General features: G+C 39.6%; 1 protein-coding gene and 1 long non-coding RNA gene across 11 annotated transcripts in view; one reads left to right on the top strand and one right to left on the bottom strand.

Annotated features, from left to right (window-relative positions):
- plch2a (phospholipase C, eta 2a) overlaps positions 1–17,564 on the top strand; it is a 76,541-nt gene that overhangs the window by 33,827 nt on the left and 25,150 nt on the right. For 7 of the 9 annotated variants that reach the window (XM_085912706.1, XM_085912689.1, XM_085912697.1 and 4 more), the window contains exon 1: positions 13,772–13,977. The exons of the other annotated variants lie outside the window; for them this stretch is intronic. In XM_085912706.1, the coding sequence (XP_085768832.1) occupies positions 13,785–13,977 (193 nt within the window). In that variant the 5' untranslated portion in view covers positions 13,772–13,784. Of the gene's footprint in view, positions 1–13,771; positions 13,978–17,564 lie in introns of those variants that run through there. 9 annotated transcript variants of the gene reach the window in all.
- LOC147061684 (uncharacterized) lies at positions 12,705–14,216 on the bottom strand. Of its 2 annotated transcripts, none has more exons than XR_015066114.1 (3): positions 13,912–14,216; positions 13,744–13,838; positions 12,705–13,573 (listed from the first exon to the last, which is right to left on the bottom strand). It is a non-coding gene; the product is annotated as an uncharacterized LOC147061684 (long non-coding RNA). The 2 variants fall into 2 exon arrangements; XR_015066113.1 differs by having other exon boundaries at positions 14,023–14,216.

The raw sequence follows: 17,564 nt of genomic DNA, 5'->3' as shown, positions 1-17,564 counted from the left end.
ACCATGTGCTTTAAAAGTACAGTACAGTGAATGCCTTGGAATGTGTACCCTGTACATACGTAGCTGTCCAAACATTTTACATATATTACAAAGTGTATACAGCTGACATCTTTATGGCCCCATGAATTGTATTTGACAGTTTTGCCTATCAGCCAGTTATCAGACCTCAATAGCTGCGTGCACACACACACACACACACACATGCACACACACTACCTGAGGCTTGTGGTCAGATTCTATCAGGATTGGCGCGTGATTTTCCACATTCACATGAGTATGACAAGATAGTTGGATGGCATGGACTGTAAATGAAAAAAAAAATCAATATCTCATTTCCAGTTGTGTTTTTCCAAAGTGTTCAAGTTATGTCATAAAAGCTGATGTGATGATAAACAGTACTACCATATTTACCGGACTATAAGGCGCGCCGGACTATAAGGCGCACCTTCAATGAATGGCCTATTTTAAAACTTTGTTCTTATATCAGGCGCACCAGACTATAAGGCACACCATTAATGCATCATGTCAGATTTTTAATCCAAATCAAATCATTCTCCATTTTATCTTTTTTATTTCAACTTCAGATGCAACAAATTACTTTATAATCACAAAATAATGATCCATAGTCTTTTTGATTTATGATTCATAGTCTTCAGCGGGCCACTTATGATTGATTTCATGACACAATGCTTATAGTCCGGAAAATACGGTATTTGTGCCGTACTATTGGACTTAAACTGCAATCCCTGACGCCGACACGCGTGCAGTACACACAGTAATTATGATATAATGACAATGAGTCAAAGGCAATAAAACACATTTATCCCAGTGACAAATTTATCCGTTTTTATTGCTAATGTGGTGTTTAAATAGTAAATCTGTGACAGAAGACATTATATGCAGCGTACTGGACTTTCTTTCTCTCTTCATAACTCACTCTCATCAGTCCACAGTGACTTCAGGCTCCCGCGGCAGAGTCTACTGGCTTGTTATCTAGGCAGCTTGATAAAAACCTTAACCATGCCTTCGCCTCCTGGTGGTTTGCTGACTACTGGTTGAGTAAGAGTTGAATTAGATGTGCAGCAGCCTGCATTTTAAATGTAATTATCACCAAACATCAGGTTAATTTGTTCGTCAGAGCCGAAATTATGATCCCGATTGAAATTTGATTTCCTGTAAAACCTGTATATTGACATAATCAACTATTATGAGAGTTTCAACACTGACCACTATCAAAATACTCTTAGAGAGAAATTTTAATACAGGAAATTCTGTACATTAGTACTGTTTCTGATTCTCCTCTTTGAGGATCAGTTTCTCCTGATCCAGTTTAATCAGTGTCATATACTGTACTTGCCTCCACTAATCCTAAAAAGGTGGGATGATGTTTCAGCTAATTCCAGCAGGGATTCACTGAGCTCTGTGACCGCCTCTTTACGTCTCCAAAGTCAGCTAATATTGGCGCTATGACACATATGCATAAGCAGCGTAACAAATAGGTGGCTGACATATCGTAGGATGTTGTGTTTGTGTGCCGTGCCCACTAAACTGGACCACACGGAGACCACGCATGTATGCCTTCTTGAGCTTTGCAGTATTTCCTCAGTAAAATACTGTGACCCTAATTCCAGAACTGTCTATAATATAATTAAAAAGATATGTGTTTACAAATATTTTGGCAAAAATCCAAATAAAAAAGTTTTTTTTTCCTATAGACCATATGTAAAATTTAATTAGATGTTGGAGTGCAAGCATCCCATTTCTGTTTTTCTTGTTTATGTGGGATGTTATTGTTCTCAACACCTAAGCATGGCCTTCCCTCTGTGAGTCAATCAGTCAATATGCTGCTTACTTTCACTGGCAGTAGCTTAAAAAAATGTGCCTTCCAAAGAAATAAAAAGTATCTTAATAGCTTGTTTGGAACGACATCAAAACAGGAAGAGTTATTATCATTATTATTATTATCCATCCATCCATTTTCTATACCGCTTGTCCCCACTTATTATTATTATTATTATTATTATCATCGTTAGCTTCTCAAATTGCTAAGTGGCTAACATTTGCTCAGAATGTCTGGTCATGGATAATTTACTACAAATACATTTCCCGTTTTATTAACTCTTCATTGTCCATTTATTTGTCTTTTTGGCAATTTCACTCATTTCATCTTCTTTTTTTTAACTTGCACTTTCTACTTGATGCCAATAGCCAGTGGTTAAAGCAGCCATGATCTCATCCCGGCTCTTATACCGATTTGCTTGTTTGCTAGTGGGAGGTTCACGCTTTGCTCTCTAGCCTCCAATTATGCGTTTATTAGACAAAGGATCATCTCCACTGACCACACTGCACACAGCCATGCGTGGCACATTTGATCTGAGGTAACCGCTTGCTGTGTCACAAATGTCATAAGGCCCCATGTGTGTGAAACCGGGTCCTGCTGGTATTGTGACTCAGCGGACATGTAATGTCCCCAAAGTTCATTCAAGCAGCATGTGGCATGGCACGCCAACATACAGAGAAGACACTGTCAAATAAATGAAGAGTGACTTTTGGTGCTAGCTAGCGCAGGTTTTGCTGCATCTCCCAAGGTGTAGGGGCATTTGAAAATCCGTGTTTCTGCCTCATGAAACATACATGAGGTGTATTATTCATGCATTAGTTGAAAGTTGCTGAATATATTGTAAATTGTGTTTGCTGGTGATGTAGCAGAACTTTAAATAGCTTTCTCTCCAACCTGCCAACTCTATAAAGATAATTGACTGCCTTCATAAATGAGCTCGCAATGCTCAGTCGCTCTGCATTTAATAACGAAAGCGCGGGTCAGAGGTTTGGAATGATAATCGTTTCAGGTTAAAGGCATCACTGACCGCTGATGCAGGCAATGATGCATTCATACGGCCCACCTTTCATCATCATTCTTGGAAAGAAGCATGATGTGTTTCTATTCAGGCGCATTTTGAGAAATTCAAAAAGTATTATCACACAAGCCGATTCTATTTCACCGCAGACCATATCGTAGTTATAATTGCCATCGTAATTGCCTCATCGTATTAGAGCATAAGTGGCTAGGCATATTATTGTCCTTTTGTAACCAACAAATTGATGGACAACCCATTTTAGACACGCAGTTTTTAACAGGTCACGAAAAATGCATTTCCAGAAACAGCACTTCTGAATCAAACGCTTGGATTCTCAAAAGAGATTGAGAGTGAGTGAAGTGCAGCTTCCTGTTCAAGTATCTCAGGTTTTTGTTTTCCTGTCCACACAATCCCAGAAATCTTTTTTTATTTTCCTACATATGTTTTGAGACAGTCTTTGAAAAACAACAGACAAGCCGAGAGAATATCTAAACAGTTGTATTATTTATTATCTAGAAAGAGTTAACAACAGTGGCTGCTTTGATTCTTTTTGGCGTTCATCCTCGTCTCTCACTATCCTGAGAAATGGTGGAGTGAGCAGAATGTGTGACAATGGGGGGGCTGCAATATCTTCATGTGGTCAGATATACCTTTAAAATATATATATATATTTTGCACACTTTTTTTTCAGCATCGTCCTGGCTGAAACTTTGAACGCATCTTCAAGCTTTTGTGACATGATGAGCTGCTTCCACAACCCCCCTACTCTCCTATTTTGTGTCTCCCTTTGGCCAACTGCTGGGACCAACCCATCCACGCTTGGCTGCTCCTATCCCTCAGCATCTCTCCATACTGAATAAAACATGTGTGCCACACACTGCTGCTCTCCCCTACTTGCAAATCACGGCCACCTTGGCTCCCTTTGCGCCTCTCGCATCCTTCTCCTCCCTTTTATCTCAGCAGATGCATTTCGGTCCATTTCCTCCCCTGCTTACTCCTGCTCCTCCTTCCTCAATTTTCCCTCCCTTTCCCTTGTCCATCTAATAGCGTTCGCTCTCCCAGGTGATCCGAGCGCATTCCCCTTGGCTACAAGAGCTGTGAGTGGTTGACTGTATTCAGCGCGCGCCGAAAGCTCTCCGGGCAAACCCTCCCCACGTACATGCACTCACACACCATCCACTCTGTACTGTAGAGGAAGAAGAAGTGTGAGACCACATTATTATCTTGGCTGTAGCTCATAGAGAAAAGGAGGATGGGCTTACATCCACCCAGACAGCATGCAAGAAGAGAAGAAAGACTCTGAGAGAAAGATAGCGTAGAAGTGTGTTCTCCCCAAAACATCTTCCAATCACACCCTGGATAATGACACCCAGTGCCAGCAACCCTCCACATGGTAGGTAGGGGGAAGTCAGCTCCACCAGCTCTGTTTCGCATCACATGGAGCTCCGTCTCACTGGGGGAATGCAACAATGGACGGTTCTGGCAACGTTCGCAGCCTCAGCCGTGAGCAAGGTAAGACAAGCAAGTAGCTCGCAATTGGCTCTTGCCTTGCATGAAGTGGGCCAGCTTCTTGAGCTCGTCCAACTTGTGAGGAAAGTACAATCGACTTTAACTTGTTCCTTTATGTTCATTTGGGAATTTGGCTTCTGTCGTGTGTTAAATCGGCTCACGGCAACACTTGGTGATCTCGTGGTGGTCATATTCTGTTGAGATTTCTCACACTGTTTGGTACTTAGTGGCTCGTTTGACGGCAATTTGTTTTCCTTTGTTGACTCAAGTTGGTACTGAGATGAGGCCAAGCCCAGCAGCATTTTAGGAGCCACCTGGGGGTGGAGGCAGAGTGCTGGCACGTAGCTAATAAAAAGCCTTTTTGCAGAGACCCTTTTTCACTCTGTCAATTGCAGCGGGTGAGGACCTTCAAACACACCCGGAATGTAGTAAAAAATGAGTCAAAATCAAGTCATCCATTTTTGACAACTCCTCCGTTCGGATTCAGCACAGCTGCCACCCCCCACCTCCTTCCTCTGTGCTTTCCAGCATTCCCACAAGCCCCAGTAACCATAGAGCAAGTCATTAGTGTTGGATCACCGTGGCTCTCAGGAGCAGAGCAGCTTCAGAGAGCAAGCGGGGCTCCATAATCACACTTTCACAAATCTATACAATGAAAGTCTAATGCCTACACTACTGTTCCTTGGAGGTGTGCAGGATTACAGCCGTTTCAGTTATCCCTCCTAGCTGAAGTTAATACACCCAGTTCACCCGGTTCATGTGTTTCCTGCTGACGGTTGCGCATAATGTCGACAGCACATTAGGCTAAGTTGTAAAAAAATGGCGTTCTTATTTGAAAGCATTGTGATTTGGATCAAACTGAGAAGTACAATGTCAGCTTTATTTATTTATTCATTTATTTGTTTATTTGATTTTGTACTATAAATAGAATGGAGCACTTGGCATTCATTTTCGTTGGCATGTATGTAATTCCAATGCAACTTGCAGCATATTGATATATATCTATATATATATATATATCTATATATATATATATATATATATATATATATATATATATAGCAATATATAATGCTATATATATATATATTATATATATACATATAATATATATATTATATATATATAATATATATATTATATGTATATATATAATAGATATATTATATATCTATCTATATCTATATCTATATCTATATCTATCTATCTATCTATCTATCTATCTATCTATCTATCTATCTATCTATCTATCTATCTATCTATCTATCTATCTATCTATCTATCTATCTATCTATCTATCTATCTATCTATCTATCTATCTATCTATCTATCTATCTATCTATCTATCTATCTATCTCTCTCTCTCTCTCTCTCTCTCTCTCTCTCTCTCTCTCTCTCTCTCTCTCTCTCTCTCTCTCTCTCTCTCTCTCTCTCTCTCTCTCTCTCTCTCTCTCTCTCTCTCTCTCTCTCTCTCTCTCTCTCTCTCTCTCTCTCTCTCTCTCTCTCTCTCTCTATCTATATATATATATATATATATATATATATATATATATATATATATATATATATATATATACACACACTCCTGTTCCTTTTCTGATGCTCAAAGCCAGTCACCTTCTAGAACCTAATCTTCTGTAATGTTATCGATACAAGGGTTGATAGTCGGTACTGGATTGATTTTTAGATGAGATCTTTTGTCACCAAACTTTTTTTTTGTACCAAGGAACAATTTCATTTCAAGAACTATTTGTATAAGGCGGTCAAGAAACACCTTCACACTAATTGGGTCATTAAATATATGATTTATCACTATGCTGAATGTAGTGGTTGTAATTAGTAGCCAAACCCTGCACTTGTTTCTCTTATTTGTCATCTACACACACACACACACACACACATACATGAAACTTAACCTCTGCTTTTGACCCATTGCAGTAGTGGGCACAACAAACACACACTGAAGCAAGGGGCTATTATTATGCACCAGGGGAGCACTTCAACTTAACTCAAGGTATTGATCTCATACTCAAAGACACCACAGCCATGTGCCTGGGGATGTTGGAGGTGGACGGTTTCGAACCGGCGTCCCCACGGCGGCAGGCAATGATCTCGACCACATAGCCACAGTGGTCTGATCATTAGACATGTTCCATCTTGCTTCATCTTGCTTTTTTCTTTTGTTACCATAACACATGACCGTGACCAGTGGTTTTAACGCGTACAGAAACGGAGGCGGATGCATTTCTTTTTCAAAATAAAACCTCGATCAGACCACAGTGAGCAATATCATATTTTTGGTTCAGTCTCTGGGCTGTTTGTGTCCCATGAACCGGATTTACCGGTTTATGGGGGTTTGTCTCCTTTCTGGGGGCTTTTTAGTGATTTAAAAAAAAAAAAGATATATTATTATTATTATATGTTCATAGACAACATGGTCGTTTTTCCTTGGCTGTGGAAACAGCCAGAATTTAACAGCCTGCAAAACACTTGGGGTTACATTGTGGCTATGAAATGAATATGTTGAGGCTCAAAGGGTTTCCGGTAGATCTCCGGGTTGTTTTCTGCGTACTGCTCCCAGCTGTGATACTGTGTAGCTGTAGACCAATTTGTCACAGTTCAGAGGATAGACATGCACACAAAAACAACTCGAAGGCACGAATAAAGCGGAACATTGAATTTACAAGCAACCAGGTTGGAAACCAAGGTGGCACAGGCTTGTGGGCTTGCGAGCAACAGAGGCAATCCCGAAGAGGACATGACTTCCACAGTATGGGTTGGTGACAAAACAAACAACATGTGATTTTGGCTCAAGTTTTGTAACTGAGTAGAAGAGTATTTATGAGTTAAGGATGTTTTCAGCTTGTAAGAGACCAAGAGAGCAATATGAAATCATGGATTTGTTTCTAAAGAGACCATACAAGTTTGAAGATGTGCAAAGAATGCGGTACTCATTAGAGTATATACACAATACCTCGGGAATGATCTTGTTGTGAATGCCACTCTTTGGAGGAAACAAGACACGACTCATAACCTGATCAATATCATGGGCAAAACATCTGTACTTTTCCTTTACAGGGAGTTTAACATATTTTTGCTGTAATTTTAAAGGATTTCTCTGACATCTCGAAAACATCCATTATTTTAGAAAGGAAGAATAATAGGGTTAGGGTAGATGTATAAAATGTCACATCGACTTGTATTGTAGTAAAAGGACCCCGTGCCATAACACCATAGAATGCTGGTAGCATTAACCTCACACGTCTAATTTTATGAGAAATCCCTCCATGGGCCATTGAACAACTCGCCCGGAGAATTATTGATCATCTATAGGGTCCGTCTGTGGAATTTGCCACCTGCCTTCCATATTAGCAGGTTGCTGATGCCATAGTATGATGCAAATTGAAACAGGAGCATGGTGTCATGAAGACCATGGAGAAGACATCAACACACTAATGATGGACAAAGTGGACTATGATTGCTGTTAAAGGAATGGTTTCATAGCATTCGTCAGTCACAGTTTGTGTCGCCACGTGTATTTCCACATTTAATAAGGCTCATACGGTGGATGATGAGATCTAAAGCTAATTGATGATGAGTGAATATGCGTCATAGGGATGTTCTGCCACTTTTAGAGAAAAGTGTTGCAGTGGTGGAGTAAGCAAGAAAGCATTTGTGAATATTTATTTGTACAATATGGAAAGTATAAAATCCACATATGTAAATTAGTATGTGTCACCCAGGAGGTTCCAAAGGGACCTCACTTGCAATTGGAATGTAAGACTTGTTTTTTTGGAGAGGGAGACTTTTTTTTTTTACCTAAAATTGTTCTTTCATTGTTCTTTTTTTGCCTTCGTGTGATTTATCTGCATCAAAATATGAAATGCTTTCCAAAGGATCTTTTAAATGAATGCCTTATGACATCTCTGAAATATCAGTGCGGTCAAAATATATAAAAAATGTTGTAGACAGTGAATGATTTCCCACAGGGCATCAATACAGTCACGTTTTTTTTCTATTTCATAGGGCATTGTATGAAATGGAGGTGTCTAGTGTGGAGCTAATGGTGTATGAATCAATAACTGACCCCGACCTTTAATAGATGTTGGCAATGGTTTGTGCCTGCAGCTGCTGTCTCACCTGTGTAATAAGTTAGCGGCAGGTAAAAACATTCAAATGCCGCCTATTGTTGATAAGGAATGGTGCAGTTTAATGGTACAAAGGGTTTGCTTACTTCCATTTACAAGTATTTATTAATTCTGAACACATCCACCTCTCACTTTATCAGGGTGTGCAGACTTGTGCAACCACATTATATTACCAAATCAAAACAACTGACACCAAAGCAACGTGGCACTACCCTAACTCAAATATATCCATCAAATGTTATCAAATGCCAAAATCAATATACTACTTTGTTAAATTGTTCCTCGCGTAGGTTGGATTTTCTTATGTTCTTAAAAATCGTAATCAATCATTGATGACTAATGAAGTCTACCTCTGATAGGTAATACCGTTCACATGCGCACCTACTGTAAGGGCAATTGAGCATTACTGTAGGTGAATTAACCTGCATGCATGGCGTTAGAATGTGGGAGGAAGCTGGCATACCCTGCGAAAACCCACGCTACCACGGGAAGAACTTGCTGACTGCACACAGAAAAGCCTGAAACAAAATTCGAAAGCCAAGGCTTCAGATTCTGACAGACATTTCGATGCTCCACAATATTATCCTTTATTGGTTATGATGAAATTGTATTCATGAATCGGCATTTTTTTATCAATTGATGAAAATAAAGTATTTTTAGTACTATCTACTTGTTAATAAATGTCATTTGATTAAAATCATCATGGCACCACCTTTCAACCTCAGGTTGAAATTACTGCCACTGACATTCGAGGTCCCACATTGAAATGTTGGAATGCATGATTATCATTTTGTGGTCTGGCCGACTATTTTTCATCAGAGGTTATTCATGCAACCAACCAAGCACATTTGCTGCATTGCATATTCATTGGTGTTGTGGCATTGCATTTGAGCGTCCTCGGCAGGCACTTTATTATTATTCCATCTATCCATTTTCTGTACTGCTTGTCCTCATTCGGGTCAATGGTGAACTGAGGTCTATCCGAGCTGACTTTGGCTACTACTTGAACTTTAGCCTGGACTGGTCATATTTCAATTCATTTACACACCTGTAGACAAGTCTGTTTTGGGGAATGTGGGGGAAAGTTGGAGTAACTTGAGGAAACTTACGAACCTAAAGCACAGATGCTAACCGATATGCTAACCACTAAGCCACCACGATAATAGTTCTTGCTGTTATGTTTTCTCCTTATTTTAGTGGACGGTGTCTTTCTTTTGCTCGAGGGTAGAGATCAATAGGGAAACACAATTTATCCAGATTTTGAATTCAAGTAGTCTTCACACCACGCACGTTTGACAGACTATTGCTGGATTTATTTGCTGTCTGCACATGTCGCTATGGTTTTTCTCTGCCTCAGTTGACCTACAGCGAATATTTCGAGTAGGTTCAGCAAAGAACTTGGCCAAGCGGACATCCGGAATAAGTGGAAAAAAATATTTGGGCTTTAAATGAAGGAGTTCTAGATAAGGAAGGTTTCTCACACCTCACTGAATATGACGCAATACCTGGAAGTCGTAGCTCTGTTAGGCTCGGGACATGCCGGTGTTTCATTAGCAGCTTTGTGACAGGAATGTATCGGTTGACTATGAGACATGTTTGAAGACCCCAAGTACTGAAACGAATACCAGCAAACGGAGGGTATCATCTACAGTACAATAAGTGACTCAATCCTCATCTCCGGCTGAGTTTTGCTTATACCAAAAGCAAACCATGGGCTTACTTGGAGTTTTAAAAATGTGAAAACTTGAAGGAGGTCATGATGGCCAACAGCTCTGGATCAGGTAACGACTTGCTCATTATTATAGTGGTGGTACTTGAAAATGTAAAACAAACTGTCTTGATCATTTCTACTGTGGAGGAATACATCTTAAAAACTTGAGCTTGTTGAATTCTGTGAGTGGAATTAAACCGAAAAGCCTTACAGCATTTAGAGAAGATGTTTTCAGGTGGCTTTGTTATTGCTTAGCATGTTGCTATTGTTTACGAGTAAGAAAAGCTGTCTTGGTTGGGCTTGATCAATATCTAATGTTATTCTCCCTAATTTAGCTCATGGGTTTCTTTTCTTGACAGAAGGTGTGGTGTAGGCGTTTGTTGTCATATTCTGTCCTTATGGCAAGAAACGTGTGAAAATGCCAAATGCAGACTCTGCAAAATTAAAAACAATAAAAAGCAAAAGACAACTGAATTTGTAAAACTGAGGAACACATTGACCAGGCAAGAAAAATACATATATTTCAGTTCTGTTCATGTTCAAATGCAAAGACTCATGTACGCTGCTGTATATAAGAGAGCGTGGTTGAAATGTCAAAGGACCAATGAAATGCCAAATGGTTCTTTTACTCATTTTGATTTTGATTAAAGGAAACATTTTCACTTTCCTGTCTTCCCCATGTGCAGTCATCACAAGGCCTCTACATGGGAGCTAATGTCAAAACGTTCTTTTTGTCATCCGAGATATGCCTGCAGGGACAGCAGAACGAAGGAAGCAACGTTGGCTTGCAAAGAGTTGTAAAATGATTGATGCGTGGGTCAATAGAATTTGCCATGGCACGCAATTAGTCGTATGTGTGAATGAAAACTATCAGAGCAGAGGGACGCCCGCGCGTTCACTGCTCACACATGGCCGACTGTTCCCGTTCCTCACACGTCTCGGTGGCCTTCCACTCCGCAGCTTTCTTCTCTCAAGTGACATCCTGTTGACTTTGCAACGAGGTTACTAATGTGCGTGTCAGATAAGATATGCCAAACATAATTGTAGTGACCTTGTCGTTGCAGTTGTGTTCACTTTTCAAGGTTTTTCATTATTTTCACAGCTGCCTTCCAGTACGAAGTCAAATTTCAACAACTTTATGACTTGACGTCAGAGTGACGTGTCTAAATATTGGTTTTTATTCAACAACTTGTTAAAGTTGCACACAAACTTGTTATTTTACACACACACACACACACACACACACACACACACACACACACACACACACACACGCATAAAACAAACGGCAAAACTTCAAATGTAACATTCTCTGTTTAAATGCTTATCCAATTGAGGACAGAATCACAGCGGTTCCAATTATCATAGCAACTGCCTTTCAACTCACACAATGATTTATTCAGTATTTGGGAGAACAGCTTTAATTGGGCTTTAACAGCTTTAATCCTATTTTCTCATTTCATCACAAACGGGATTTGATTTGAACATGACAAGGTTTGCGGGTCTGAAGCAATATGGTGACGGCCGTTGAGAAAAATCAAATATACGTTAAAATTGTCTATTAAAAAATTTAAATGGAGACATTTCACAAACATCATGATTATGGACCTCTCGCCCTTTGTGGTTTTGTAAGGCAAAATGAATCAATTTTGTATATCCCAGATCCATACATAAAGCTGTTGTGGACATAAATACTGACGCAGCAGCCATTTTGGGCCCGGCCAATGCTAATTATTGGGTCGCAGTGGTTGCTGATGTATTGGATTAGGATCCTGCAGCAGCAGCAGCGCACCAGCAGCCCTAATGAGGACAAGTGCTACAACGTATCAAATAAATGGAAAACTATTGTGAAAACTCTTGCTGTCTGATGTGACCAAGTCAGACTCCAAAAATCAAACTACTATGAATTTGTTACAACCATTATCTGGAAAAGGTCATCATTGTTGATAATTGTTATTTATATGATACAATTAAATGTCTAATCTGTGATTAGCTTTTTTTATGCGTGTAGCCTGACACCATCTGTCGTGTGTCTATTTTTCTTTTGTTTTGGCGGGTCTTAGACAAAATACTATGGAACCTCTGCAGTCTTCATTATAATGTTTTTTCAACAGAAGTTTGAGACCAAATTTACACAACAGAACCTGCCTCCAATTGGCCACTTAAAACATCAGACAGTTTTAGGGAATTCTGCAGAAGCTAATCTTCTGCACACTCCCTAACACACACAAGCTGGGATCATGTCCCCTGCAGAGATAACCAGCAGGCCTCTGCCTTCTCTGTGCCACCATGCCATCTGGCACTCTTACACGTTTTGGTGACTGCACACATGGTTACGCTCATTCAGTGCCCAAAACAATGGAAACAAGTTGTTCACTGGTTGTTCAAACCCCCCCCCCCAAAAAAAACAGCGGAAATAGTGTTGATGTCACCACTAAGGAAGGAAATCGTTTGTCCAACACCTTTTTTTCCATGCATTAGAAAGTGATTAATTGTTACTTTTATTACATGATCCATTAGTCTACTAATCTGCTACCTAAAATGATTATAGGACAGTACATCGCCACAGACTGAGCTGGTCTGCCCCTGATATGTCCTGCGTTCATCCAGAGATTCATGAAATGTGTCGCGCTGTTTTATTTATAGCTACTGAGAGAGTGAGAAAGGGAGTTTGTTGCAACCCCCTCTCCTCTCTCCATACATTTGCATTAGTTTTGATAGAAAAAGCATGTGAAGCAAAACACATGAATGAACTTGTTAGTAGTGCAAAAGTTTCCTTGAACGTTAAGTGTACAGTTGAATTTTTTAATTTGAAGATGTTCATTTTTTGAAAACAATACTGTCATTAAAAATACATTTGTTTTTGGGCTTCGAATATCATTATGATATTAGCTACTGTATGTCCTATTGACTTCAAAACATCATACACAGACATGTTTGAACATCAATTTCTATGCTCTTCTACTTTAAGTGTTTGGTGGCTAGACCAGATGTATGGGCATTGTTGACCTTTTTAGTTGAATTAGCTTCAGCACCAAGGCCAGCGCACATCCATTGAAAGCTCACACATTTCTGCAAGAAAATCAATGTAACAAAATCTGACAAACCCACAGTGGACATTTTCATTGATCATCAACTGCAATCAGATTTGAAGGGAATATTTGCTCTTTGGTCCACTTCAATGGTCAAGTACTTGTGCCCCCTGAAGGACTTTAACAAAAATAACAAGGTAAAATAACGATTGTGAAATGAATTATCTGGGTTTAAGCCTTTTTTTTTTTGTCTTGGGGTAGATTCTGGGCTTGTGGAGTTTGCATGTTCTCGTATTCTTTCTTCCTCCCATTGTCCTGCAAAAAAATTAAATGTCAGTGTGGACGTGAGAAAGAATACTTCTTGTATTGTCTCAGTATTTGACGAGTTGGTAAATTGTAGAAGAGTACACCGTTTTTCTTTTCTTCTCACGAGTAAATTTGTGAAAGAGCTCAACCGGGGACGTTTATATGAGAATAAGTCTTACTTGTGAGTTGCACGTCCGTGTGCCTCCAGGGTCATGACGTCATGGAAGGCTGCGTATGCGTCAACCCAATAATGCGTTGGTTCCACAGCGACAGGCTGTCGAAAATTCACATATACATTATTTGGAACAAAATCAGAAAACTGCACAGTCAATCGCATTTTGGTCTACTTTTTGAAAAGAGCGCTTTAAAATGTCGATCTGGAAAAAGCAAAAAAAGCAAGCCTCTTGGTCGTGGTGAGTTCTCTAGAAATTGTTTTGTTAATTCCCTTGAACACTTGCCATTATTATGACTCGATGAATTCAGATGAGCCTTCAATATGCGGAAGTAATTCGCTTCACTGCGTCCAAACGTGCATTAATCGCTTAATAAGTGAATGAAAATACGCACGAGGACGCATGACGGTTGTGACTTAATTGGGAGAATGTTGGCTAGCGTGTTTTCAAAAAAGTGACAGCATAATGGATCGCAGTCTACTTCAGAAAAGGCTCTTCTGATCCAGATCATTCCACTGATCCAGGTCAGTCATGACCTCTCTTTAATTATAGATAACAGTGGGAAGGTAAAATCGTGTTTAGCACTCGCTGGTGACAGAATCCTTAATTGGACAGAGACGATCTAATGGTGGTAGTGTCCCACTTCCAGACAACTTGAGAGAGCAGAGTGCTCTAAATGAATCCTGTCATCATGCTACCGTTCTGAGTTTAGTGTGATGTGTTTGTGTGCAGAATTTTTCATTGGAATCATCACTCTGCTTGTGTCACTTTAATTGACTACAGGGGGTGTTTATTTGTGTCACATCTGAGAGGCTGTCATAATTTGTTTCGTCTCTTATGCGCAAAGATCTTTTAAGTCGAGCTGATTAAACCTGGATCCATTTCTGAATATTCATTATTATTATTATTATTATTATTTGGAGACATTAGTTTTATTTGATGTATTTTCATAGCTGCATGGAACAAAAATCTACGTTTAAATATATTTCTAATGAAATGTCTGTTTTGAGTGTGGTATGTGTATGCACTCTGCAATGTGTCACCTCAATGTTAATTAAAAAAAGAAATAATAATTCGTGTCATCCTTTGCGGAGACCTTGTTTATGTGTTTTCACTGATTTGTTGTCTGAATTCGATTTGGCATTTGGCTTGTGAACGGGTGCTCAGACTCCTGCTGCTGCTGCTGTCAATGTTGACAATGTGCCAGAGACACTCTGGTGACATCATGGATGCTACAAGTATCATGTACTGGATTGTGATTTGCAGACTCACAGCTATTAGAAACCAATTAACTGAAAAGCTTCACATGCATACAGAATGATCTGGAGAAAATGGAACAGATGTAGTCCTGTACAAGATGGAGTTGTTACACTAAATTAAATGCATTGGTCATCGGAAAGCATGATTTTCTCATGTTTTTAAAATGGTTAATGTACCAGTTGGTAGTTGTTTTACGGAATTTCTTAATGGTGAAATATAATTACGATATTATTGATGGTGCTTGAAATACAATGAAGGAAATATTTATTTTTCTTTTAAGGGTCAAATTTTGGTTTTACTTGCATTGTTGAGCAATGTTGAGTAATTGGATGGATGTCATGCTTGATCAAATTGTGTTGTCAATCAATTCCTCATTCCTGTTCAGAAGTTTTCAGTTTAAAAAGATACCGTTTGTTTGAATTGTTATACTTTGTCTTAAACGTACTTTGCTATGGCATACAAACTGCCCCTTGGGAGAAAAGAAATGGGAATTGGGTCGCTTTAACTGTGTAGTCTAAATTTAGACCTTTTGTGTTCTGCAAGGAGGTCATATTTGTGTGTGTGTGATACAAACCCCGCCCCTCAAATAAATAAAATTGGCCAGTTTCGATGGAACTTTGTTAAGTGGATGAGCAAAGACATCAAAATCCACAAAGTACTCAAGTAACTCAAATGGGGCGAAACGAGAAACTGTCATATTGGGTCATTTCAGGCATTGGCTGAATGATTGAAACAATCTGACACATTGGTATAATAGAGAGGAAATTGTATGCTTCTTGATCTTTGGTTGACCAATGTGAAGCGTTATTTAATTTCGCTGAAATGACCTTCATATCCTACCTACTTTACGTTGTTGTAAATCCATTCCTTTCCAATTCATATCTCGCAACTGTGGTTTTTGTGGTAGTCTTTCTCCAGAGTTCTAATGCATTTTGACACCATTCAACGTGCTCACACTAGCGTATCCCACCCTGACCTGTTTCAGTCAACAATTGATGCTTGTGACATGGTGGGTGCTGTGCTGCTTTAAGATGGAGAGGAAAATATCAGGAAAGTAGTGGACTTGAATATTGTGACTCATTGATTCAGACACCTGCCACTTTCATTTATGATTAATGCAAAAACCCTTTGACTGATTATATATGATTGCATGAATCTGGAAAAAGTACTACTAATGGATATGAAGCCACACAGGAAACAAAAGAAGGTGGGTGTTTCAAATGTGAAAAGACTTAAAAAAATCTTTAGAAGTTTATTCAAAGAGTGGATTATGGCTCAAATAAATGCTATGTCCACAAACCTTTATGATCCTTAAATTAAGGTTTAATTTCTTTTAAATCGGAGCTAGCCTCTTCACTGTCTTTTTTTCCTGTGGGTCATTCTGTTTCAATCCACACCATTTGCAAATCTCCTCGACTGGGATTATGGCTCCAAAGGGATTTAGGATTTCCATCCACCGCTCACAGGTTGCAGCTTGTGTGTTGCGCTTCACGTCTCTTCTACCTGCCTGACACTGCCTCCACTTTCAGAAGACCTCAGCAGTTCCGGCACTCCTGATTTCAGGTCAAGGAAAATAATGGCACAGGAATGGAGATAAATTGCAGATTTGACAGCAAACTGCTGCAGCGGAATTTTCTTTATTTGCGGGTCTTTGCGATGGAGGAATATTAGGGGATGGCAGTGCAATAAGGAGGGTTGCCGCGGCAATAACATTACAGGATTATTGACCAACTGTTGATTCCAAACAGTCAGTGAGAGGCAGGCTTCCTGTGGATTGTACATTGAAAATGGGATCCAAACCCCCTACGGATGACAAACGACATGCTGATTGAACAGATCCAATAAAATAGTCCTTCTAGAAGACGGATGATTGAGAGAATAATCAGCTAGTTTGAATCGTTTCGATGAGTGTCCAAAAGAAGGCCAACTTCTTGTCCATTGGCCCAATGTCTTCGGCCCTGATGTGCTCAGCTGCCGTGGCCACTGTTGACATGGCCGGACCTCCAGCTAAAGGAGCCTTCTCCATCAAAGACAAGAACGTGGCGGAATCTAAATCATCATATGTGGTGGATGAGTTCTTCTGGATAGGCAGCAGCATTGTGGCCTTCTCAAAGTGGAGGCTTGGCTACATGGGTAAGACAAGTATGATTGATGGTTTGCAGCACAACCCCTCTGCATTCTGTGCCAGGCTTGGATTTCGTCGAATAAATGCTGTTCATGCATGTCATTCGTGAACCCGAGTTTCAGTAGTCTCTCTTTAACGGGAAGTGTATTTTGTGCATCAAATTCATTTTATGGCTGATAAACTTGACTTACATCTTACCCAACGTCTAGCTTGCAATTTTCCTTATCTCTAATAGACACAAATTATTGCCTTATTGTCTGACCAAAAATTACACCAGGGAAAGCTTTTAATAATGTTTTTATAATTCTTATATGGCATGTTGTAAGCAACTAATCTGATGGATCGAGAAATAAGTTGTGATCCCCATGTGTTTGGCAAACCAACAAGAGTGTAATTCACCGTGTAACCAATCCAGGTCACAAGCTGCCAGCTGGTCTGTTTG

This window comes from Syngnathus leptorhynchus, chromosome 1 (assembly GCF_054491065.1).
Source record: "Syngnathus leptorhynchus isolate UIUO chromosome 1, UIUO_Slep, whole genome shotgun sequence".
Lineage (NCBI taxonomy): Eukaryota > Metazoa > Chordata > Actinopteri > Syngnathiformes > Syngnathidae > Syngnathus > Syngnathus leptorhynchus.
This window is presented reverse-complemented; position numbering and strand designations above follow the sequence as displayed.